Below are 18,892 nucleotides of genomic sequence, written 5' to 3' on the forward strand. Positions count from 1 at the left end.
TAAAAGGTTTGAAAGGTGTAACAGGAGGCAAACCTCAAAGCAGCTGCACTATGAATCAACTGTTAGGTGAGGGTGGAAAATAAGATTGAGGAAAGAGAATATGACTGGAAGTACAGTAAAAGGAATGAAAGGGGTTGCAGATAGTGGCCGGAGGGACGCTGCAAAGATCCTCAAGTAATGTCTACAGTGTACCACACGAGGTGTACTGACGGCACGACCCTCTACAGGGTCTTGACCAGGGAGTGTTAACCAGAAAACCCAATCAATGGGGAAAATTTTTATGTACATTTGTATGAATTACACATTTTTATATTTTTATAATACCTTTTCATTGAATGGTTTTTCCATTGGTGCATCTCTCCTAATCTGACGATACATGGAATTATATTGCAGTTATTGTGTTCCACTGCAAGAATGGTTTCCTCTGGATTTTCAGACATTTTCCCTGAAAGGAGTTTCACTCTTCATGAAATTATTAAGTCCTCATAGTAGCACGAGTCTTCAAATGGAGAAACAAATCAACAGTTATGTAAATTTAAATATATGTACATTTACATAACAGTGGATTTGTTTCTTCATGAAATTTTTTTTTAAACTTTTAGTTGTTGTGGTTGGTGTTCAATTTTTTTTATTTTTCAAATGCAATATGCATCAAATGTAAAACTAAGCCACTGGAATCTATCCACATCTGCCTGGCCCCAGCCCGGATCAAATGGAGGAAAGAGCAGACGATGAAGGGCTCTCCTTTAGAACCAAGCATCGTTCCCACTTCCAGCAAAGGATAGCATTCTGGGGCAAGAAGCACCGGTCAACTTCCTCCCGAATTTGAATATGGCACATTAAATACCGAAGTCGTATTACACTTAAGATATACCTGCAGCCAATCTCTATGACATTTAAAACAATCGTAATAATTAGTTAATAAGAGATTTCGGTGTAAGTCTATGTTATAACCCTCACAAACTTACGCGAAGGAATAAAGGCTGTGCGCACGCGCAATAAACACAGCGCCAAAACGACGCATCCATTAGAACAAGCATCATGGACGCGATATCCTCGCGAGGCATTACGACGACTCCCCCATTGAAACCGAAATGGCCCTTAATGGGAATTTCAACCAAGAGGAATACTTTGTCCAAATTTAATCTCTCTACAATTGGCGCATTCCACCTGGCAATTGGCGTTTGTAGCGAAGCGGTTATTTGATTGCAATTCTCATTGCATGGAGGAATTCATTTAATTCAAATTCTATCCTCGAAGGACACGACGTCATTAAGCAAGGAAAGCCATTCCTTCCGGGATCATGTTTCCCGCGGGAAGGATGGCGCCGTTAGGCTGGCATGAAGGCTTGCAAGGATATACCCAGGTACTTGAGTAGTGTGTATGTATAAGCGTGAGTGGGAGAATGTTTTAATGTGCCTTAAGTGTGTACTTAAGAAGTGTGTATGTATAAGCGTGAGTGAGAGAATGTTTTAATGTGCCTTAAGTGTGTACTTAAGAAGTGTGTATGTATAAGCGTGTGTGAAAGAATGCTTTAAAATGTCTAAGTATGTACTTAAGAAGTGTGTATGTATAAGCGTGTGTGAGCATTGTTTTAATATGTCTAAAGTGTGTACTTAAGAAGTGTGTATGTATAAGCGTGTGTGAGAGAATGTTTTAATATGTCTGAAGTGTGTATGTATAAGCGTGTGGGAGAGAATGTTCTAATATGTATAAAGTGTGTACTTAAGTAGTGTGTATGTATAAGCGTGTTTGAGAGCATGCTTTAATATGTCTAAAGTGTGTACTTATGAAGTGCGTATGTATAAGCGTGTGTGAGAGAATGCTTTAATATGTCTACAGTGTGTACTTAAGAAGTGTGTATGTATAAGCGTGTGTGAGAGAATGCTTTAATATGTCTAAAGTGTGTACTTAAGAAGTGCATATGTATTAGCGTGTGTGAGAATGTTTTAATGTCTAAAGTGTGTACTTAAGAAGAGTTTATGTAAAAGCGTGTGTGAGAGAATGCTTTAATATGTCTGAAGTGTTTACTTGAGAAGTGCGTATGTATAAGCGTGTGAGAGAATGCTTTAATATGTCTAAAGTGTGTACTTAAGAAGTGTGTAAGTATAAGCGTGTGTGAGAGAATGTTCTAATATGTCTAAAGTGTGTAATGTCTAGATTTAGGAAATTCAGATGTCTACAAATTTCTGATATTTTTTCCATACAACAGGGCTTTTCATCAAAAGACTTACTACTGCTCCAATTACAAAGAATTTAGACCATAAAACCATTATCTGTGATGTAGTGTGACCATACTCAAAACAGTTCTGGTGGTAACTACCTAAGATTAAAACTTGTCAAAATAAATAATAGTCTTTTTAGATTTCCTGCAAATTATCATTCATCCTTAGAACATCTCGTATAACATTAAGGAATGAAGAAAAACTTATAACAGCATATAAATGTAAAGCATACAAGGTACGATAAATAAATCTACGTAAAATGGTATAAGTGCAAGGGACAGAACTTTGCCTAAAAATGGGTGCTCCTCCGTGACTGTGAGATGGAAGACACACGTGTTCGTGTATGCTCATATATACAATATATTAATATAGAAATTTTACAATGATTCCTTAAGCCACATAGAAAATTTACAATGATTCCTTAAGCCACATCAACATTTCAATAATACATCTTAGATTAGTCTTCGCTGCGTTCACTAAAATCACGGATATACAATTTTTGTAGCTAATTATGTAAAAAATTAAGTATATCTTAGTTTTATCAGACCACTGAACTGATTAAAAGCCCTCCTAGGGCTGGCCCGAAGGATTAGATATTTTTACATGGCAAGAAACCAATTGGTTACCTAGCAACTGGACATACAGCTTATTGTGGGATCCGAACCACATTATATCGCGAAATGAATTTCTATCACCATAAATGAATTCCTCTGGTTCCGCGTTGGCCGAGCCGAGAATCGAACTTTGGACCACCGTATTGGCAGCCCAGCGCGAAATCTACTCGAACGAAAACTAGCTAAGAATGTGAAGACAATAACAGGTTAGGCGAACACTTACGTAGGTGATCATCGGGAGATTCCAAGCAGCTGCCACCAAGGCCTCGTTGGCGCAATTATCGTCGGGTCCGATGAAGGCCAGATGTCCAGCGTCCCGCATGGCGGTCATGCGACGAATCGAGAGAGCAGCCAGGGCCTCCAGGTTGCTGTTCCCAACGTCGGCCACTTCGTACAGCAGCCTCTTCCCCGGGAGGAGCGTCGGGTCGCTGTTCACAGCCTCGACAGCGATTGGTAGAGCTCCCAATGCTAACTGCAAGGTATAAAAAAGATGACGCATCATGAGTCATGCATAACATTTAGTTACTGAATTGGATATAGAAATGAGGCCAAAGGCCAAACACTGGGACCTATTAGGCCATACAGCGCTGAAATGAAACTGACAGTAATAGATTTGAAAGGTGTAACAGGATGAAAACCTCAAAACAACTGGACTAAGAATCAAGTGATAGGAGGGGGTGGAAAGTAAAATGAATAAAGTAAATATGAAAGGAGGTACAGTTTTAGTCTTTGAAAACAGGAACATGGTTCAAATACTGATGGGGCGTTTTAAGGAAATAATGTCCTAAAGCATACGACTCCAGTTTAAATAAATTTTAACTGGAAAACCTTTTCAGTGCAGAAAACAAATGCCAAAGAGCGCAATTAACATGCATTGAAACTTCACGGCACTGTGCACTCATTTGTTTTGAAGGTTTACTGAGGGATTAGTGACGAACTCATCAATGCTTATTCACTTAATTAGTTTAATATTGTATACATACATAAAAATAAAAACGTTAATCTGAAGGCTCTTTCGCTGAGGGACTTAAGTTCCGTTAAGTCAAAAAAATATGGAAACTAAAGCAGCTTTTACCAAAAGCCTAAAACAGCACTTTGAGCCATTCGGTGGCTAAAGGGGGGGTGGGGGGGGGGGAGGGGGGGGGTGGGGGGGGGGGGGGGGGCAGGAGTAGGTTGACATAGAGTAATAGTTAAGAGAGGTTGGACAGCAAGAAGGATTAACTGGAAGTCGGAATGGATGTAAAATAATAAGGGTAAAAATAGGTGCAGCTTTGAACAAATGTTTTAACAGTTGAACTGTGTGAAATAATGAAATAATCGTTCCTTTATACACTAGAAATGTTCAAGCACCGCTAACATGGAGTTACTGTAATACTGACATGATCGATGTCAGTAACTAATGCAATGGCTTGATAGAAATTTAACATTTATTTATAGTTTTTGTGATATTCGGTGAACTTTTCCAAAAGTAACTACATTCCCACTCAACTTTTAATTTAGAGGAACTTTAAAATTGTCTACTGGTACTGATTTAATTGTCTCAATTGCATGACTTCCGTTTAGAATAATTACGTACAAAACAGCAAGATGATATGTCATAAACCAATGCAAGAAAATGAAAGATAAAAGTTCACCTCGTTAAATCTATCGTCTTTCATTATCAAAGGAAAATATAACGAAAATAACCAAAGGAAAGGGAAGGGAAAAGCCAAACGCCACACATCAGGGTACGACTAAATGTAATAAACCAATGCAAGAAAATGAAAGCTAAAAGTTTATCTCGTCAAATCTATTGTCTTTCATTGTCAAAGGAAAATGTAACGAAAATAACCAAAGAAAAGGGAAGGGAAACCCAACCATCACATATCAGGGTACGACTAAACGTTATGAGGCTGATAGACTGACTGTTGAAGGGCTCCTGAGCTCTGTAATATCAACGTCCTTGAAGCAACCAAGAGATATCCTTGTCATCGATTTTTGTGAAACGATACTACTGAGAACGACTTTCATTCCAGGTAATCATAGGGTGTAATGGATCCCATGATTCATCATGAGAGATTTACGAGGGGTTTGCCTCTTTTGGATGTTGCAATATCTGCCGAGTTAGACAATACCTTTATCTGTTAACCAATCAGAAGGTGAAGCACAAGCAATTGAATTGCAAACCAAACCACTCAGGCAGGACCTGCATGAAATTTCAAGGATGCCTGATTTGTAATTATAATCCTTTAATGAAACTGCCAATACAAGAAGTACCATCATTATACTCCAGATTATCATCAATCCACACCATGATTATTCCACTGGAAAAGCAATAACAGCACAGGTATCAAGGTTTAAGTAGGTTTGTTTGTATGGTGCTTTTACGTTGCATGGAACCAGTGGTTATTCAGCAACGGGACCAACGGCTTTACGTGACTTCCGAACCACGTCGAGAGTGAACTTCTATCACCAGAAATACACATCTCTCACTCCTCAATGGAATGGCCGAGAATCGAACCCGCGACCACCAAGGTGGGACGCTAATACCATACCAACCACTCCGCTGAGGCGCTAGGTTTAAGTAGGGGAGGGATTTGGAAAATAATAATGGGGGAAGGAGGAACCTGTTTGGTACTGTGAGCAAATATTTCTAAACGGTACAGAGGTCAAAACATCGATGCTAATCCTGATCTGTTATAGCGAGAAAAATGTCATTAGAATCTATCTCTAAGAGAGGGATATACTATAATCAAATAAACATCGAGTGCTGGCTAATACAAGAAATTGACCTGAGTTGAATATAGAATTTTAGGCCAAAGGCTAAACATTGGGACCTATGAGGCCATACAGCGCTGAAATGGAAACTGACAGTAATAGATTTGAAAGGTGTAATAATAGGAAAACCTCAAAACAGTTGGACTATCAATCAAGTGATAGGAGAGGGTGGAAAGTAAAATGAATAAAGTAAATATGAAAGGAGGTACAGTTTTAGTCTTTGAAAACAGGAACATGGTTCAAATACTGAGGGGGCGTTTTAAGGAAATAATGTTCTAAAGCAGACGACTCCAGTTTAAATCAATTTTACCTGAAAAACCTTTTCAGAGCAGAAAACAAATGACAAAGAACGCAATTAACATGCACTGAAACTTCACGGCACTGTGCACTCATTTGTTTTGAAGGTTTACTGAGGGATTAGTGACGAACTCATCAATGCTTATTCACTTAATTAGTTTAATATTGTATATATAAAATAAAAACTTTATTCTGAAGGCCCTTTCGCTGAGTGACTTAAGTTCCGTGAAGTTTTAAAAGTATGGAAACTAAAGCAGCTTTTACCAAAAGCCTAAAACAGCACTTTGAGCCATTCGGTGGCTAAAGGGAGGAGGGGGGGCAGGAGTAGGTTGACATAGAGTAATAGTTAAGAGAGGTTGGACAGCAAGAAGGATTAATTGCAAGTCGGAATGGATGTAAAATAATAGGGGTAAAAATAGGTGCAGCTTTGAACAAATGTTTTAACAGTTGAACTGTGTGAAATAATGAAATAATCGTTCCTTTATACACTAGAAATGTTCAAGCACCGCTAACATGGAGTTACTGTAATACTGACATGATCGATGTCAGTAACTAATGCAATGGCTTGATAGAAATTTAACATTTATTTATAGTTTTCTGTAATATTCGGTGAACTTTTCCAAAAGTAACTACATTTCCACTCAACTTTTAATTTAGAGGAACTTTAAAATTGTCTACTGGTACTGATTTAATTGTCTCAATTGCATGACTTCCGTTTAGAATAATTACGTACAAAACAGCAAGATGATATGTAATAAACCAATGCAAGAAAATGAAAGATAAAAGGTTACCTAGCTAAATCTATCGTCTTTCATTATCAAAGGAAAATATAACGAAAATAACCAAAGGAAAGGGAAGGAAAAAGCCAAACGTCACACATCAGGGTAAGACTAAATGTAATAAATCAATGCAAGAAAATAAAAGTTAAAAGGTTATCTCGTCAAATCTATTGTCTTTCATTGTCAAAGGAAAATATAACGAAAATAACCAAAGGAAAGGGAAGGGAAACCCAACCATCACATATCAGAGTACGACTAAACGTTATGAGGTTAATAGGCGACTGTTGAAGGGCGCCTGAGATCTGTAATATCAACGTCCTTGAAGCAGCCAAGAGATATCCTTGTCATCGATTTTTGTGAAACGATACTACTGAGAACGACTTTCATTCCAGGTAATCATAGGGTGTAATGGATCCCATGATTCATCATGAGAGATTTACGAGGGGTTTGCCTCCTTTGGATGATGCAATATCTGCCGAGTTACGACAATACCTTTATCTGTTAACCAATCAGAAGGTGAAGCACAAGCAATTGAATTGCAAACCACTCAGCCAGGACCTGCATGAAATTTCAAGGATGCCTGATTTGTAATTATAATCCTTTAATGAAACTGCAAATACAAGAAGTACTATCATTATACTCCAGATTATCATCAATCCACACCAAGATTATTCCACTGGAAAAGCAATAACAGCACAGGTATCAAGGTTTAAGTAGGTTTGTTTGTATGGTGCTTTACGTTGCATGGAACCAGTGGTTATTCAGCAACGGGACCAACGGCTTTACGTGACTTCCGAACCACGTCGAGAGTGAACTTCTATCACCAGAAATACACATCTTTCACTCCTCAATGGAATGCCCGAGAATTGAACCCGCGATCACCTAGGTGGGACGCTAATACCATACCAACCACGCCGCTGAGGCGCTAGGTTTAGGTAGGGGAGGGCTTTGGAAAATAATAATGGGGGAAGGAGGAACCTGTTTGGTACTGTGAGCAAATATTTCTAAACGGTACCGAGGTCGAAACATCGATGCTAATCCTGATCTGTTATAGGGAGAAAAATGTCATTAGAATCTATCTCTAAGAAAGGGATATACTATAATCAACAATCAAATAAACATCGAGTGCTGGCTAATACAAGGAAGCTTAAAAGTGTCTTCATAGTAACACTCACTACATTTAAACTCTACACAAGTATCGGCGCTAAAAACTATTTTTAGCTAGTTGTTCGGGCTCTCCCAAAATGTCGGTCAGTCACCGTGGGCTAAAATTAAACTTCAAGGTCGCTATCGAGCTGATGAATCGATAGTTCGATTAGTCAATAACCTATGCTTGGAAGTGGTAGCGTCCAGGAAACGAAGATTTCTAGACTAATCTGAATTCGGAATTTTTACACTAAAATAAATATTATAAGTAAATTAAGCAGGCACTAATTGTACAATAAAGGGTAAGGAATCATATATTTATGTGTATATATATTATATATAATAAATACTTAATAAATATATATATATATATATATATATATATATATATATATATATATATATATATATATATATATATGTCAGCTGCAGCATCTGGATTTCCACAGTCACCACCTTTAGGCAGTACGAGGCGTATCCATTAAATAATAAGAAGGTTCAAATTTCTGTGAATATTTCTCGAATTTCAAAAAAAAAAGAATGTGAATGATGTCCAAATAACGATAAATTGAGAAAAGTCACGAAGCTTTTGACGTAAGGCGAAGTTAGGCTGCTTTGATGATAAGCTTATGATGTAACGCTGATAAAATAGTTCCATATCGAATAGCATAAATATCCCCCCTCCATAAAATGGTCCTTTGAACAGAAAAAAAACTTTGAAAACATATTCCTATAGCAGAAATGCCACCCTATAAAGACAAAAAAACACAAAAAATCCTGAAACAAAAACAAAATGTGGAAGGAAAGAACAGATTGATTCAAGGTTAGGAAAATAAAAGAGTATTTTATGGTAAAAAGCCGATTTGCATATTATTAAAACACTGGCACCAAGTTCAACTCTGACGCCTTTCCTTAGAAGTTATTTCATAAACTAACGATGTTTGAAAGAGAGATGTAAAGTCTGTTAAATGGTTTATTTAAAAAACGAAAATTCTCTTCTTGCAGCAGTGTCAGCAAAGCCTTCCCAACAATCAAGCGTTACCGGCTGCAATCGTCACGGTAAGACTGAATTATGAAGAATCAAGGCCATCATTTTCATTTATAATTTCACACTATAACCGTGGAGGCTATTAAGGCAGGTACTAAAGTTCAAAAGAATGAGTTTTCTAAACAGCAGTCCACTGGATGAAGAGATTTTATTTCATCTAAAAACCAATCTTTCGAATGAAGAATTGGGTGGTTAACATTTTCCATCAGTTCCTAATTTATCATATCTTACAAATCATATAATTCTTGAATCGTCTCATGGGGATACTTTTCTTCAGCTGACCAATTCTGAGAGCGTTTCCCTCAGCTAGTCGTTTTGCGTTGTTTTTGTCATCATTTGTTTCGAATATTTTAATGAACAAAGAGCTTGCAATGAACAAAATAAGCATCTTTTATAAATCCTTATTTATGCCATACCACTTAATGTTAAATAATTACTAAGATTTTACCAGCCCACACAAAGGATACTTTTCTGTAATTCAGAGCTTTTCGCGCAATAATCACTTAGTTCAGAAACATGCAAACATTGCAATTCAGTGGAACAATGCATTAAAAAACAGCTAAATCCCATTGCAAAAAATCGGCGACTAATGAAGAAGTACATTACACTAAAGAACTTCATACACAGTTGGAATCAAAACACTGTTCAACATAATAGTCTAGGAACTTTATGCCACAAGATATAGGCTATAGGTTATATAAACCTTAAGGCATGACAAAAGGTCAGTGCCTCATTTCTTAAAGAAAATATCTTTATTCTTCATAATAATTTCACAATCAGGATTAAATCAATTTGCAAAAATGGCAGAGTGGGGTTGTGTCAGGGACAGGAGTGGTACCGTTTCCACTGCCTGCATATCTGATAGATAAAACGGGAATATGCTACTCCTTGAAATGCGAGTATGTTCGATAAAAAAAAAATTAGTGGGATACTATATAATATCATTTGAAACCCAAATACAATCAAACGGCATCGTTTGAAACTGTATATGCAATACTAAAAAAATCCAACATGAACGAGTGAAAAATAGCTTTGATATAAATTTTCTACCCCAATATTTGAAACTAAGCGCATTAGAGAGAGAGAGAGAGAGAGAGAGAGAGAGAGAGAGAGAGAGAGAGTCGTGTCTACATTTTACATAATGCAGAAACATTTGTCATTCTATAAAGCAGCAGTACCCGTCGTTAAGGTTGGCTAATCAAATCACAACACGGTAGCAAACAGATCCCAGCCATTTTCGTGATTCTAAGTAAGTAAAACTTACTATCCTTCGAAAATGTGACGAATATCTATTAAAGTCGACCGTGCCCATGTTCTACTTGAATGGCGTTTTTATTCCCCTCGGATAAGTTGAGTACTCCCGTTCATGTTCGCAAGGAAACGAGAGAGAAGCACTTTGCATTAGCTGGAGTCGTATACTCGGGAAAGACAACGACCAGGAAGCTTCTTAAGGAGGCTTAGGCCGCCATTTCAGTGTTCTGTCCAAGTTGGGAGCTACATACAAATGCGGGGTCGTGAAATTTCAAGAAAAGGAGAGACTCACTAACAGAGATCATCTTCTTCGTGAGAGGGAAGTAAAGAGAGCTCTGATGAAAGTAACATTTAGAAAATAAAGTGATGAATGGTTACGTGAGTGAGCAGCGAAATTCCTTTACAGTTTTAAAGTATTCTATATATATATATATATATATATATATATATATATATATATATATATATATATATAGAGAGAGATTCTGAGAGAGAGAGAGAGAGAGAGAGAGGGGGGGGGGGAGATGATTTCCCCTCAAAATACCTTATGGAAGAAAAATCACGCACGCACACAAACCATGCAAGAGGAGAGAGAGAAAGAGGAAGAGAGGAGAGGAGAGATTGGAGAGAGAGAGTTATGATCGGGCGAGATGGAGAGAGAGAGAAAGAGAGAGAGATTCGCAAAATAGTTTTGGAAGAAAAATCACGCACACACGCGCAGAAAGAGAGAGAGAATTATTAAAATAATTATGGAAGAAAAATCACGCACGCACACATACACACACACACACACACACACACACAGAATTCTCAAAATTATTATGGAAGAAAAATCACGCACGGACACACATACAGAAAAAGAGAGAGAGAGAGAGAGAGAGAGAGAGAAACATATCTCACCTTATTGTTGGAAAACGACGACAAGAATCCAATGGTTATATTTTCGCTGGCCTCATTATAGTCGAGGGTGATGTACTTGTTGATGTAATCTCGCTGCTCCTTGGCCGAGTTATTTTGCTGTTCGCTGCTGCATTTGTCCATGCTGTAATCCCTCTTGATTGTCCTGGAGGCATCGAACACAGCAGCAGCAGCAGCAGCGGAGGAGAGCAACGAGGACGAGGAGGAGGACGAAGTCGAAGCAGGGGGAGGGGGGAGGTAATAGTCGTGGGAGTTGGAGCGAGCCAGGAGGCGTTTGTTGGGGTTAGGTGGCGTCGAGGAGGAGGAGGAGGAGGAGAAAAGGCCGGACTGGAGGGTGCGTTCATGGGCGGACGATTCCAGATACACGACGGACTCGGCGTAAGGATCATGATTCCTCTTGGACTTCGGGTCCCTCGGCCACATTTTATCTTCCTGTGGCTTCAGGAGGAAGCCCGTGTACGGCGTCCTGTTCTGGGTTGTACTGGGACTGACTTCCAAAAGCCAGGAGGCCAAAATGATGCCTAAGATCAATGAGTAATTCTTTCGCATCTTGAGCATAGACGAATGTTCTCCTTCGATAACCTCAGTTGATCAAACCTATAACATTATCGCGACGGGGAGCTTGGAGGTCCGTAATGCTCTCTCTCCCAAATAAAGGCCTTTTTGCAAACTGCATGTTTTTCATCATTTCAAAAGGTTCATACATCTTTTCACTTTATTGCAGAATAGACACATATTTTAGTACGACATCAATTTCGTATCACTTCCTTAGCTAATACGTACAAAGGGACACGAAACATCTATGTTATTGTATTACATTTCATAAGCGTTGTGTAAGGGGTACATTGATGTACATCTTTTAATATCCGGTTAATTCTTTATTCGTTAGATTTCCTTATAAATTTATATGAACTATAACATTTTTTTCTATAATCTTGCCAAGTGTCTAGGTGCAGATCACACGAAACAATTAATAGGATTATTAACAACGGACCACTTCCTAACTAGGAATTATCTCTATGACGGTGTCCGAAGTCTCTTGAGACACAGAAGGTTACCATCTATATGATTAAATACTGAAGAACTGACTTTTGTTGATTTATTTTCACATCAACAAGTGATTTAGCCAACAAATTACCAAAGATCTCCAGTCATCGTATCTATGCCTTCATAGAATTCACTGCTTAGTGATCAAAATGTTGACTAGGATACTTGAATCGCTTTTCTTATCAATGGCAGGGACGCAACTTTCCTTAACTATCAGTATTAGTCCACCTCGAAAGTAGAGTATATGAAAGGTGAAAGATGCATTTCCACTGCTGATATAGGAGCATATACGATCAGCTCTCTTCCTTGAGCTGAGGCGACCAGCGTTCGAAAAAGACTTGTAGGTCAAGCGCTGGATAGGTATGTCTGCTATTCCTCAACAGAAAGTATAATATCTCTAAGATACTCCCAAAAGTGCCGTTTCTAATTCTCTAACGATTGGGCCCGCGGGGAGGTGGATAAAAAGGTAATGGTTCGCTGCATCAAAGTAGAAGGAAATCACCTACGAAATGAACGCGGTTCGAGTTAATCTATATACCTAAATAAAAGGATCTATGCGGGCCCGGTTTCACGGTCGGATTCCTGTTATCACTTCATGGCGTTCCGCTTCCGGACACCTGTTGAGTTGACTCGATGACACATTCGCAAGTGGTTGCGTAATTTCATTTTTTCACATGTTGTTCCTCCAAGTCATTTCGAATTGCATCTTGATTTTCTGGTAAGCCCCGCATCTCTTTTCCCCGCCCCCTCTATATGTCTTCGTTTCTCAGATTATTTGTATTTGAGAAAAATATTTCAATCATAACGTTTCATACTGGAAAAAACACTTGATTACACTGAACTATTTGAAATAGAATGGATTCATTGCAAACCGATTTATTGAAGTCATCCTCTGAATATTCAGCATGAGAATCGGTCTAAATACCTACACTGTCAAAAACAAGACAAGTTCCTCAAATAATCTCTCTCATTATTTTGGGGGAAAAAAATGGTCACAAAAACGTTCTATAGAAGGAATAAGTTACCGTCGAGGACAACTTGGGTGAGAGCAATCATAAGGACTAGTAGGATAAGGGCCACTAAGAGGACCAACGGTTCTAGCATTTCCATTGTAGCTCACATTGTGAGCGACCTTAGGGAGACACACTGTACCTTAAAGCAGCATTCCGGATGTGGGATCTTTTTTTTACAACCTCGGCTGTTCGCAACTTTCTACCCAGTTCACAAATAGCAAAGAAATAACATGATCGCTAAAACTAGGTTTTCGACCAAAGAGACCTTCGGAACTATAGGCCCGTTTATCTAAGATATTGCAGACACGATGACACTAATCCACTGGGGTCAATGTCACTAATCCACTTGGGTCATTTTCACTAATTCGCTGGGGTCAATGTCCCTAATCCACTGGGGTCAATGTCACTAATTCGCTGAGGTCAATGTGTAGACATGGGTAATCATTGGGTACGATCACCCTCACAGCTGGGGCGCAACGAGCGCCAATGAAGCTCTGGGTCCGATCAATATCCGAAAAATAATATAGTTGGGAAGAGTCGTCGATATTCAGTTCGTCAGCATCCAGGATCCGGAGGTAGGCTCGAGTATCTGAAAGAAAAAGAAGGGGATTTGAAAACTTTGGTTTCTTAAGAAAAAGAAAGGGATTTTAAAACTTTGTTTTCTTAAGCAAAAGAAATGGCACTGAAAACTTTGGTTTCTTAAGAAAAAGAAAGGGTACTGAAAACTTTGGTTTCTTAAAAAAAAGAAAAGGTACTGAAAACTTTGGTTTCTTAAGCAAAAGAAATGGCACTGAAAACTTTGGTTTCTTAAGAAAAAGAAAGGGTACTGAAAACTTTGGTTTCTTAAAAAAAAGAAAAGGTACTGAAAACTTTGGTTTCTTAAGAAAAAGAAAAGGTACAGAAAACTTTGGTTTCTTAAGAAAAAGAAAGGGCACTGAAAACGTTGGTTTCTTAAGAAAAAGAAAAGGTACTGAAAACTTTGGTTTCTTAGGAAAAAGAAAGGACACTGAAAACTTTGGTTTCTTAAGAAAAAGAAAGGGTACTGAAAACTTTGGTTTCTTAAGAAAAAGAAAAGGTACTGAAAACTTTGGTTTTTTAAGAAAAAGAAAAGGTACTGAAAACTTTGGTTTCTCAAGAAAAAGAAAGGGTACTGAAAACTTTCTTTTCTTGTTCAATTTCCCTGTCAACAAACATAACTATAAAGACAAACTTTACATATGTAAAAGACTCATTGATTGGGAAAATTTATTATCTGTTGTTCTCAACAGCAATTTCTCTGAATTTCTAGTGTAAAAGTACCAAGAATAACCAACATGGTGAAACTGTGCCATACTCATTTAAAACCTATGACCGGAAAAAAATCTGAATAATTACAGCATGATTTCATATCACGAGAGTTTGATTAATGGAATCTGTATTTGATTAGCCATAAGAATATCATGGTCCTTACAATTCGAATGAAGTGGAAGTAAAACGGATATTTGCATAATTTTCATTAACTTAGTCGTAATCAATTTGCTAAATTCAATAGGTTCTTAAGGCATCTTTGGAATATTGCTAGGGGGAAGCAATTATTTTTAAAGCGTTTTCTCTACAGCGCGAGTTGATTTGGGGAAAATATATCACATTATGAAAAAAACTATATTTAATTAGCAAGTAAACACTAAGCATAACTGTAAATGAATAATTAAAAGGTTGAAGCTGTCGGGTTGAACTGTTTTGAGAATTAAATGTGTAAGAAAAAGTGAAAGGGCAAGGAATGTTATTTCATTTATTTTTATTTTATATTTTTCATTTAATTTAATTTTATTATTTTTAATTTTACTTTATTTTCTCTTGTAACTATCACTTTTAAATTACTTTTATTTTTATTATATTCATTTACGTTTATTTTTAATATTTTCATTGTTATTGTTATTATTTCATAGTTATTTTAATTTTTATTATTTTTATTTTTAACTTTTTATTCTTATTTTTAACCTTTGTTAAACAATTATTGAAGGAAATATAATGAGACTGGTCACCAAAGCAACTTGGATGCGAGATGTTTACTTGGGCCCCAGAAGTTATAAATTGACAGGAAGAGTCCCAAGGAAATAACCAATAAGAAGTTCCCATCCGGCCCCCTTACCCCTTCCGGACACGACTTCCGAAATGATTAACCGTTGTGATCCTGCAAAAACTTTCCATTTTATCTAACGACGAGAACTAACCTTAACAAGTCACATATTACATCCTATATACTAAACTATACAAGACTTCGACAACTGTATCAAACGCCAATCATGCCATTACCTTTAGTCAAACTATGTTCATTAAAATCAGCCAATCCTTTGTTGTTAAATTTTCCCCAAAGAAGCCACAAGGAGATATGTGTTAATGTTAAAGTAAATCCACAATAATATGTCTGTTTGATCTTGTTATCTAAAATACACAGCAGTCTGCTGTGTATTTTAAATAACAAGATCAGACATATTATTGTGGATTTACTTTTCCATTTTATTGACTCATGTGATTATGAGTTTTCTTTGGATATGTGTTAATGTTATCTGAAGTTCTTGAATGGGATCCTACAATAAGAAAATTAAAATAAAAACTAAATTCATTTAACATTAACTCTACTAGCAATGTTCTGAAATGTGTCGTTAATTTCGTAACTAGGATTTTCGCTGTTTCTGTTAATCAACTGGTACATATTTCAACGTCTAGTCGTACGAGAAGATCACACTGTTTTCTATAATGATATACACAACCTTCATTTTCAGGTTCAATAACTTCTTCCTTAACAGCACGATAGCTGTAAAAAAAATACTTTCACCTTCGTGAACCACTAAAATCTTATTCTTTGGACTGCAGAACCCAGAGGCAATGTTTTACTTGTTATTTCACTAAGATTCTTTTAACAGAACTATTATTTTTTTCTCCGTTCGTATCCCGGAATAAGTATTACGTTTGATAGTGATAAATGAAACAACGAATTTATATAACAGCCACTGCACTGTACCGTAATGCACACCGTTCGTTTATACTAGTATAAGATACTGATATTGATAAACTTCGATGTTGAATTCTGCTAAAAATACCTCTTCGTTGGGGGTAACTGAGTGAAAGCTACAGGTTGTTTTGGCAACTTCCCAATTCCGAACTGCCGTCATCCTGTACTTTAGAAGCTGATTCCTGTTAGTCTTTTAATTTCATCCGTCAAACCATAAAACACCGATCCACAACAAACAAACAAACGAACACACACACACACACGCAGAAAGAGAGGGAAAGAAGTACGTTGAATTAACCACAGCATATACACATAGAGATGAGTTATGCTCTGACAATCGTGTGCATTTATTCTCCATCTTATCGTGGTAGACTGAGCCCGTCGGCTTCCTAAAGGTCTACTATGTAACCCTACCAGTGAAAACTGCATAATTAACCCTTGAAAATAAGTACTGAGTAACAAGGTATTGCACGATTATCAATAAAACGAGAATTTGGTAATAAATTCGTTCGGCTGTTGAAAATATGTTAATAATGAAGAATAAATACGTAACTAAGTACCCCAGCTTAATGTAAACGAGTTTAAAGGGAAATGCCTAATACAGCGGGATTCATTCGTCGGTTAGTAAAAAGAATATTCCGTTATTACTAAAGAAAATCCACAAACATTTATTGTATCCAAATTCAGCATTCAAAATGCATAATGTTGGATACGACATTTATCTGTTTGTTTGTTTGTTTTGTTTGTATGGTGCTTGGACCAACGGCTTTACGTGACTTCCGAACCACGTCGAGAGTGAACTTCTATCACCAGAAATACACATCTCTCACTCCTCAATGGAATGACCGAGAATCGAACCAGCGACCACCGAGGTGGAACGCCAACACCATACCAACCATGCCACTGAGGCGCTGACATTTATCTGTGAATTCACATAGATCAATTAAGAAAAGTGTAATACGTATCAAGCCATTAATGGGCCGTGAAAAAGGAATAGTTGTCGTTCTATTTGTCACTGGTGAAGGAAAATATAGCAAGTAGACTGAAGGGAAAATAAGTTATCAACGGGAAAAGACAATGTTGAGCGAACTCATCTTTATGGAAATGAAGAGGTGCTGCTGTCAACCATGAGTGAGAGAAAAAAAAAAAAGCGTGACCGCGTTCAGGTAACAGATTTGCATAGTAAACGCGGGGGGTTCGAACGGTTGACAAGAACATTAAATTCCAGGTAGGACCATTCTGTGTCGACAAAAAGACTGGAATATGTGAACACGTTTTTAGATTGTTTTGAAATGGTTTAGTTACGCAGGAAGAAAAATGGGGACAGGATGATAAACAAGGTGTACAGTTCCTAAGTCGAGAAAGGATGGGATTGGGAAACGCAGGATGTATCCCACTGAACTGACAGTGGCAATGGTGTTACAATTAAAAGTTTTCAGTATTGAGAAAGTACACGTGTACTAAAGGGACATCGACATTGATGTAACAATTGGAAGCTTATTACAGTTTTTTTCGTATTTTTACGCGGACTTGACACAAAATAATAATAATCAAAATAATAAAAAATTAAGAAATAATAATAATAATCATAATATAATAAGAATATAATAATAAGAATAATAATAATATCAAGTACAACAAGAAATACAGAGAAATTAACTGCACAAACATTTTAAGTGTATTAAACATTTCAATTGCATGATTAAAATCACTCCATAATGATCTGGTCACTCAGAACTTATGAGTAAAAACGCTAACCGCCTCTGATGTAGGATACCTATCCACTATGTAATAACACTGCGACGCCAAAGCCTTTGGAAGTCTCTGATTTCCCCGTCGTCTTGCTTCCCTGACTTGGATCTCAGAGGAACAAACCCGAGTAAGTGGGTCACGGTCTCATTCATTACAATAGAATTGCGATTCCAGTGGCACTTGGAAATGTACCCTCTCAGTCAATAGGTCAATTTGACGCGACTCGTACTGAGGAACCAGTTAGCTCTCTCGCCTTTCTCAAATACAAACTTTCATATATATATATATATATATATATATATATATACATATAGATAATATTATTATATATATATATATATATATATATATATAATAGATATATAGATATGTATATATATAAATAAATAAATATATCTAATATATAATCTAATTTATAATATATATATGATATATATATATATATATATATATATATATATATATATATATATATATATATATAATCTTAGAAGCGGCGCTGGTTATAAACTTGTTTCTGTAATTTTGAAAACTAATATCGTGATGTAATCCTGATGGCTTTCTTACGAAAGATCTTATGAGAAAGGTAAAGATTTATATATTATATATATTATATATATATTATATATATATATATATATATATATATAATATATTGTATAAATCTTTATCTTTCTCATAAGATCTTTCGTAAAAATGCCGCCAGGATTACATTACGATATCAATTTTCAAAATTACAGAATCAAGTTCATTACAAACGCCGCTTCTAAAATCAAACAAACAGACACAGACACACAAAACGACCAAGTTAGCAGGAAGCTCGATGCACCGCGAATTCAGAAGGTATATATCCTTCCATGGAATCCTTTCATGGCGCGGCGTCTCCTTCGTCCCTTGAAGGACGCCACAAACAATTAATCCTCTATGCAAATCGTCGGTAAAATACGAGCTTGGTCGTAAACGGCTTCATAACGCCTACGACGGGGCTCGATCAAATTTGCATATGGCGAAGACCTCTTAACTGCACCGGTAATTACTTGAATGCATTTA

General features: G+C 36.9%; 1 protein-coding gene across 1 annotated transcript in view; it reads right to left on the bottom strand.

The window, feature by feature from the left end:
- Positions 1-18,892, bottom strand: part of LOC135206913 (guanylate cyclase 32E-like) — a 176,716-nt gene that overhangs the window by 70,416 nt on the left and 87,408 nt on the right. Inside the window, 2 exon segments of the mRNA XM_064238401.1 lie at positions 3,063-3,311; positions 11,018-13,684. Of these exon segments, the coding sequence (XP_064094471.1) occupies positions 3,063-3,311; positions 11,018-11,593 (825 nt within the window). The 5' untranslated portion in view covers positions 11,594-13,684.

The sequence above is a fragment of the Macrobrachium nipponense genome, chromosome 31 (assembly GCF_015104395.2).
Source record: "Macrobrachium nipponense isolate FS-2020 chromosome 31, ASM1510439v2, whole genome shotgun sequence".
Lineage (NCBI taxonomy): Eukaryota > Metazoa > Arthropoda > Malacostraca > Decapoda > Palaemonidae > Macrobrachium > Macrobrachium nipponense.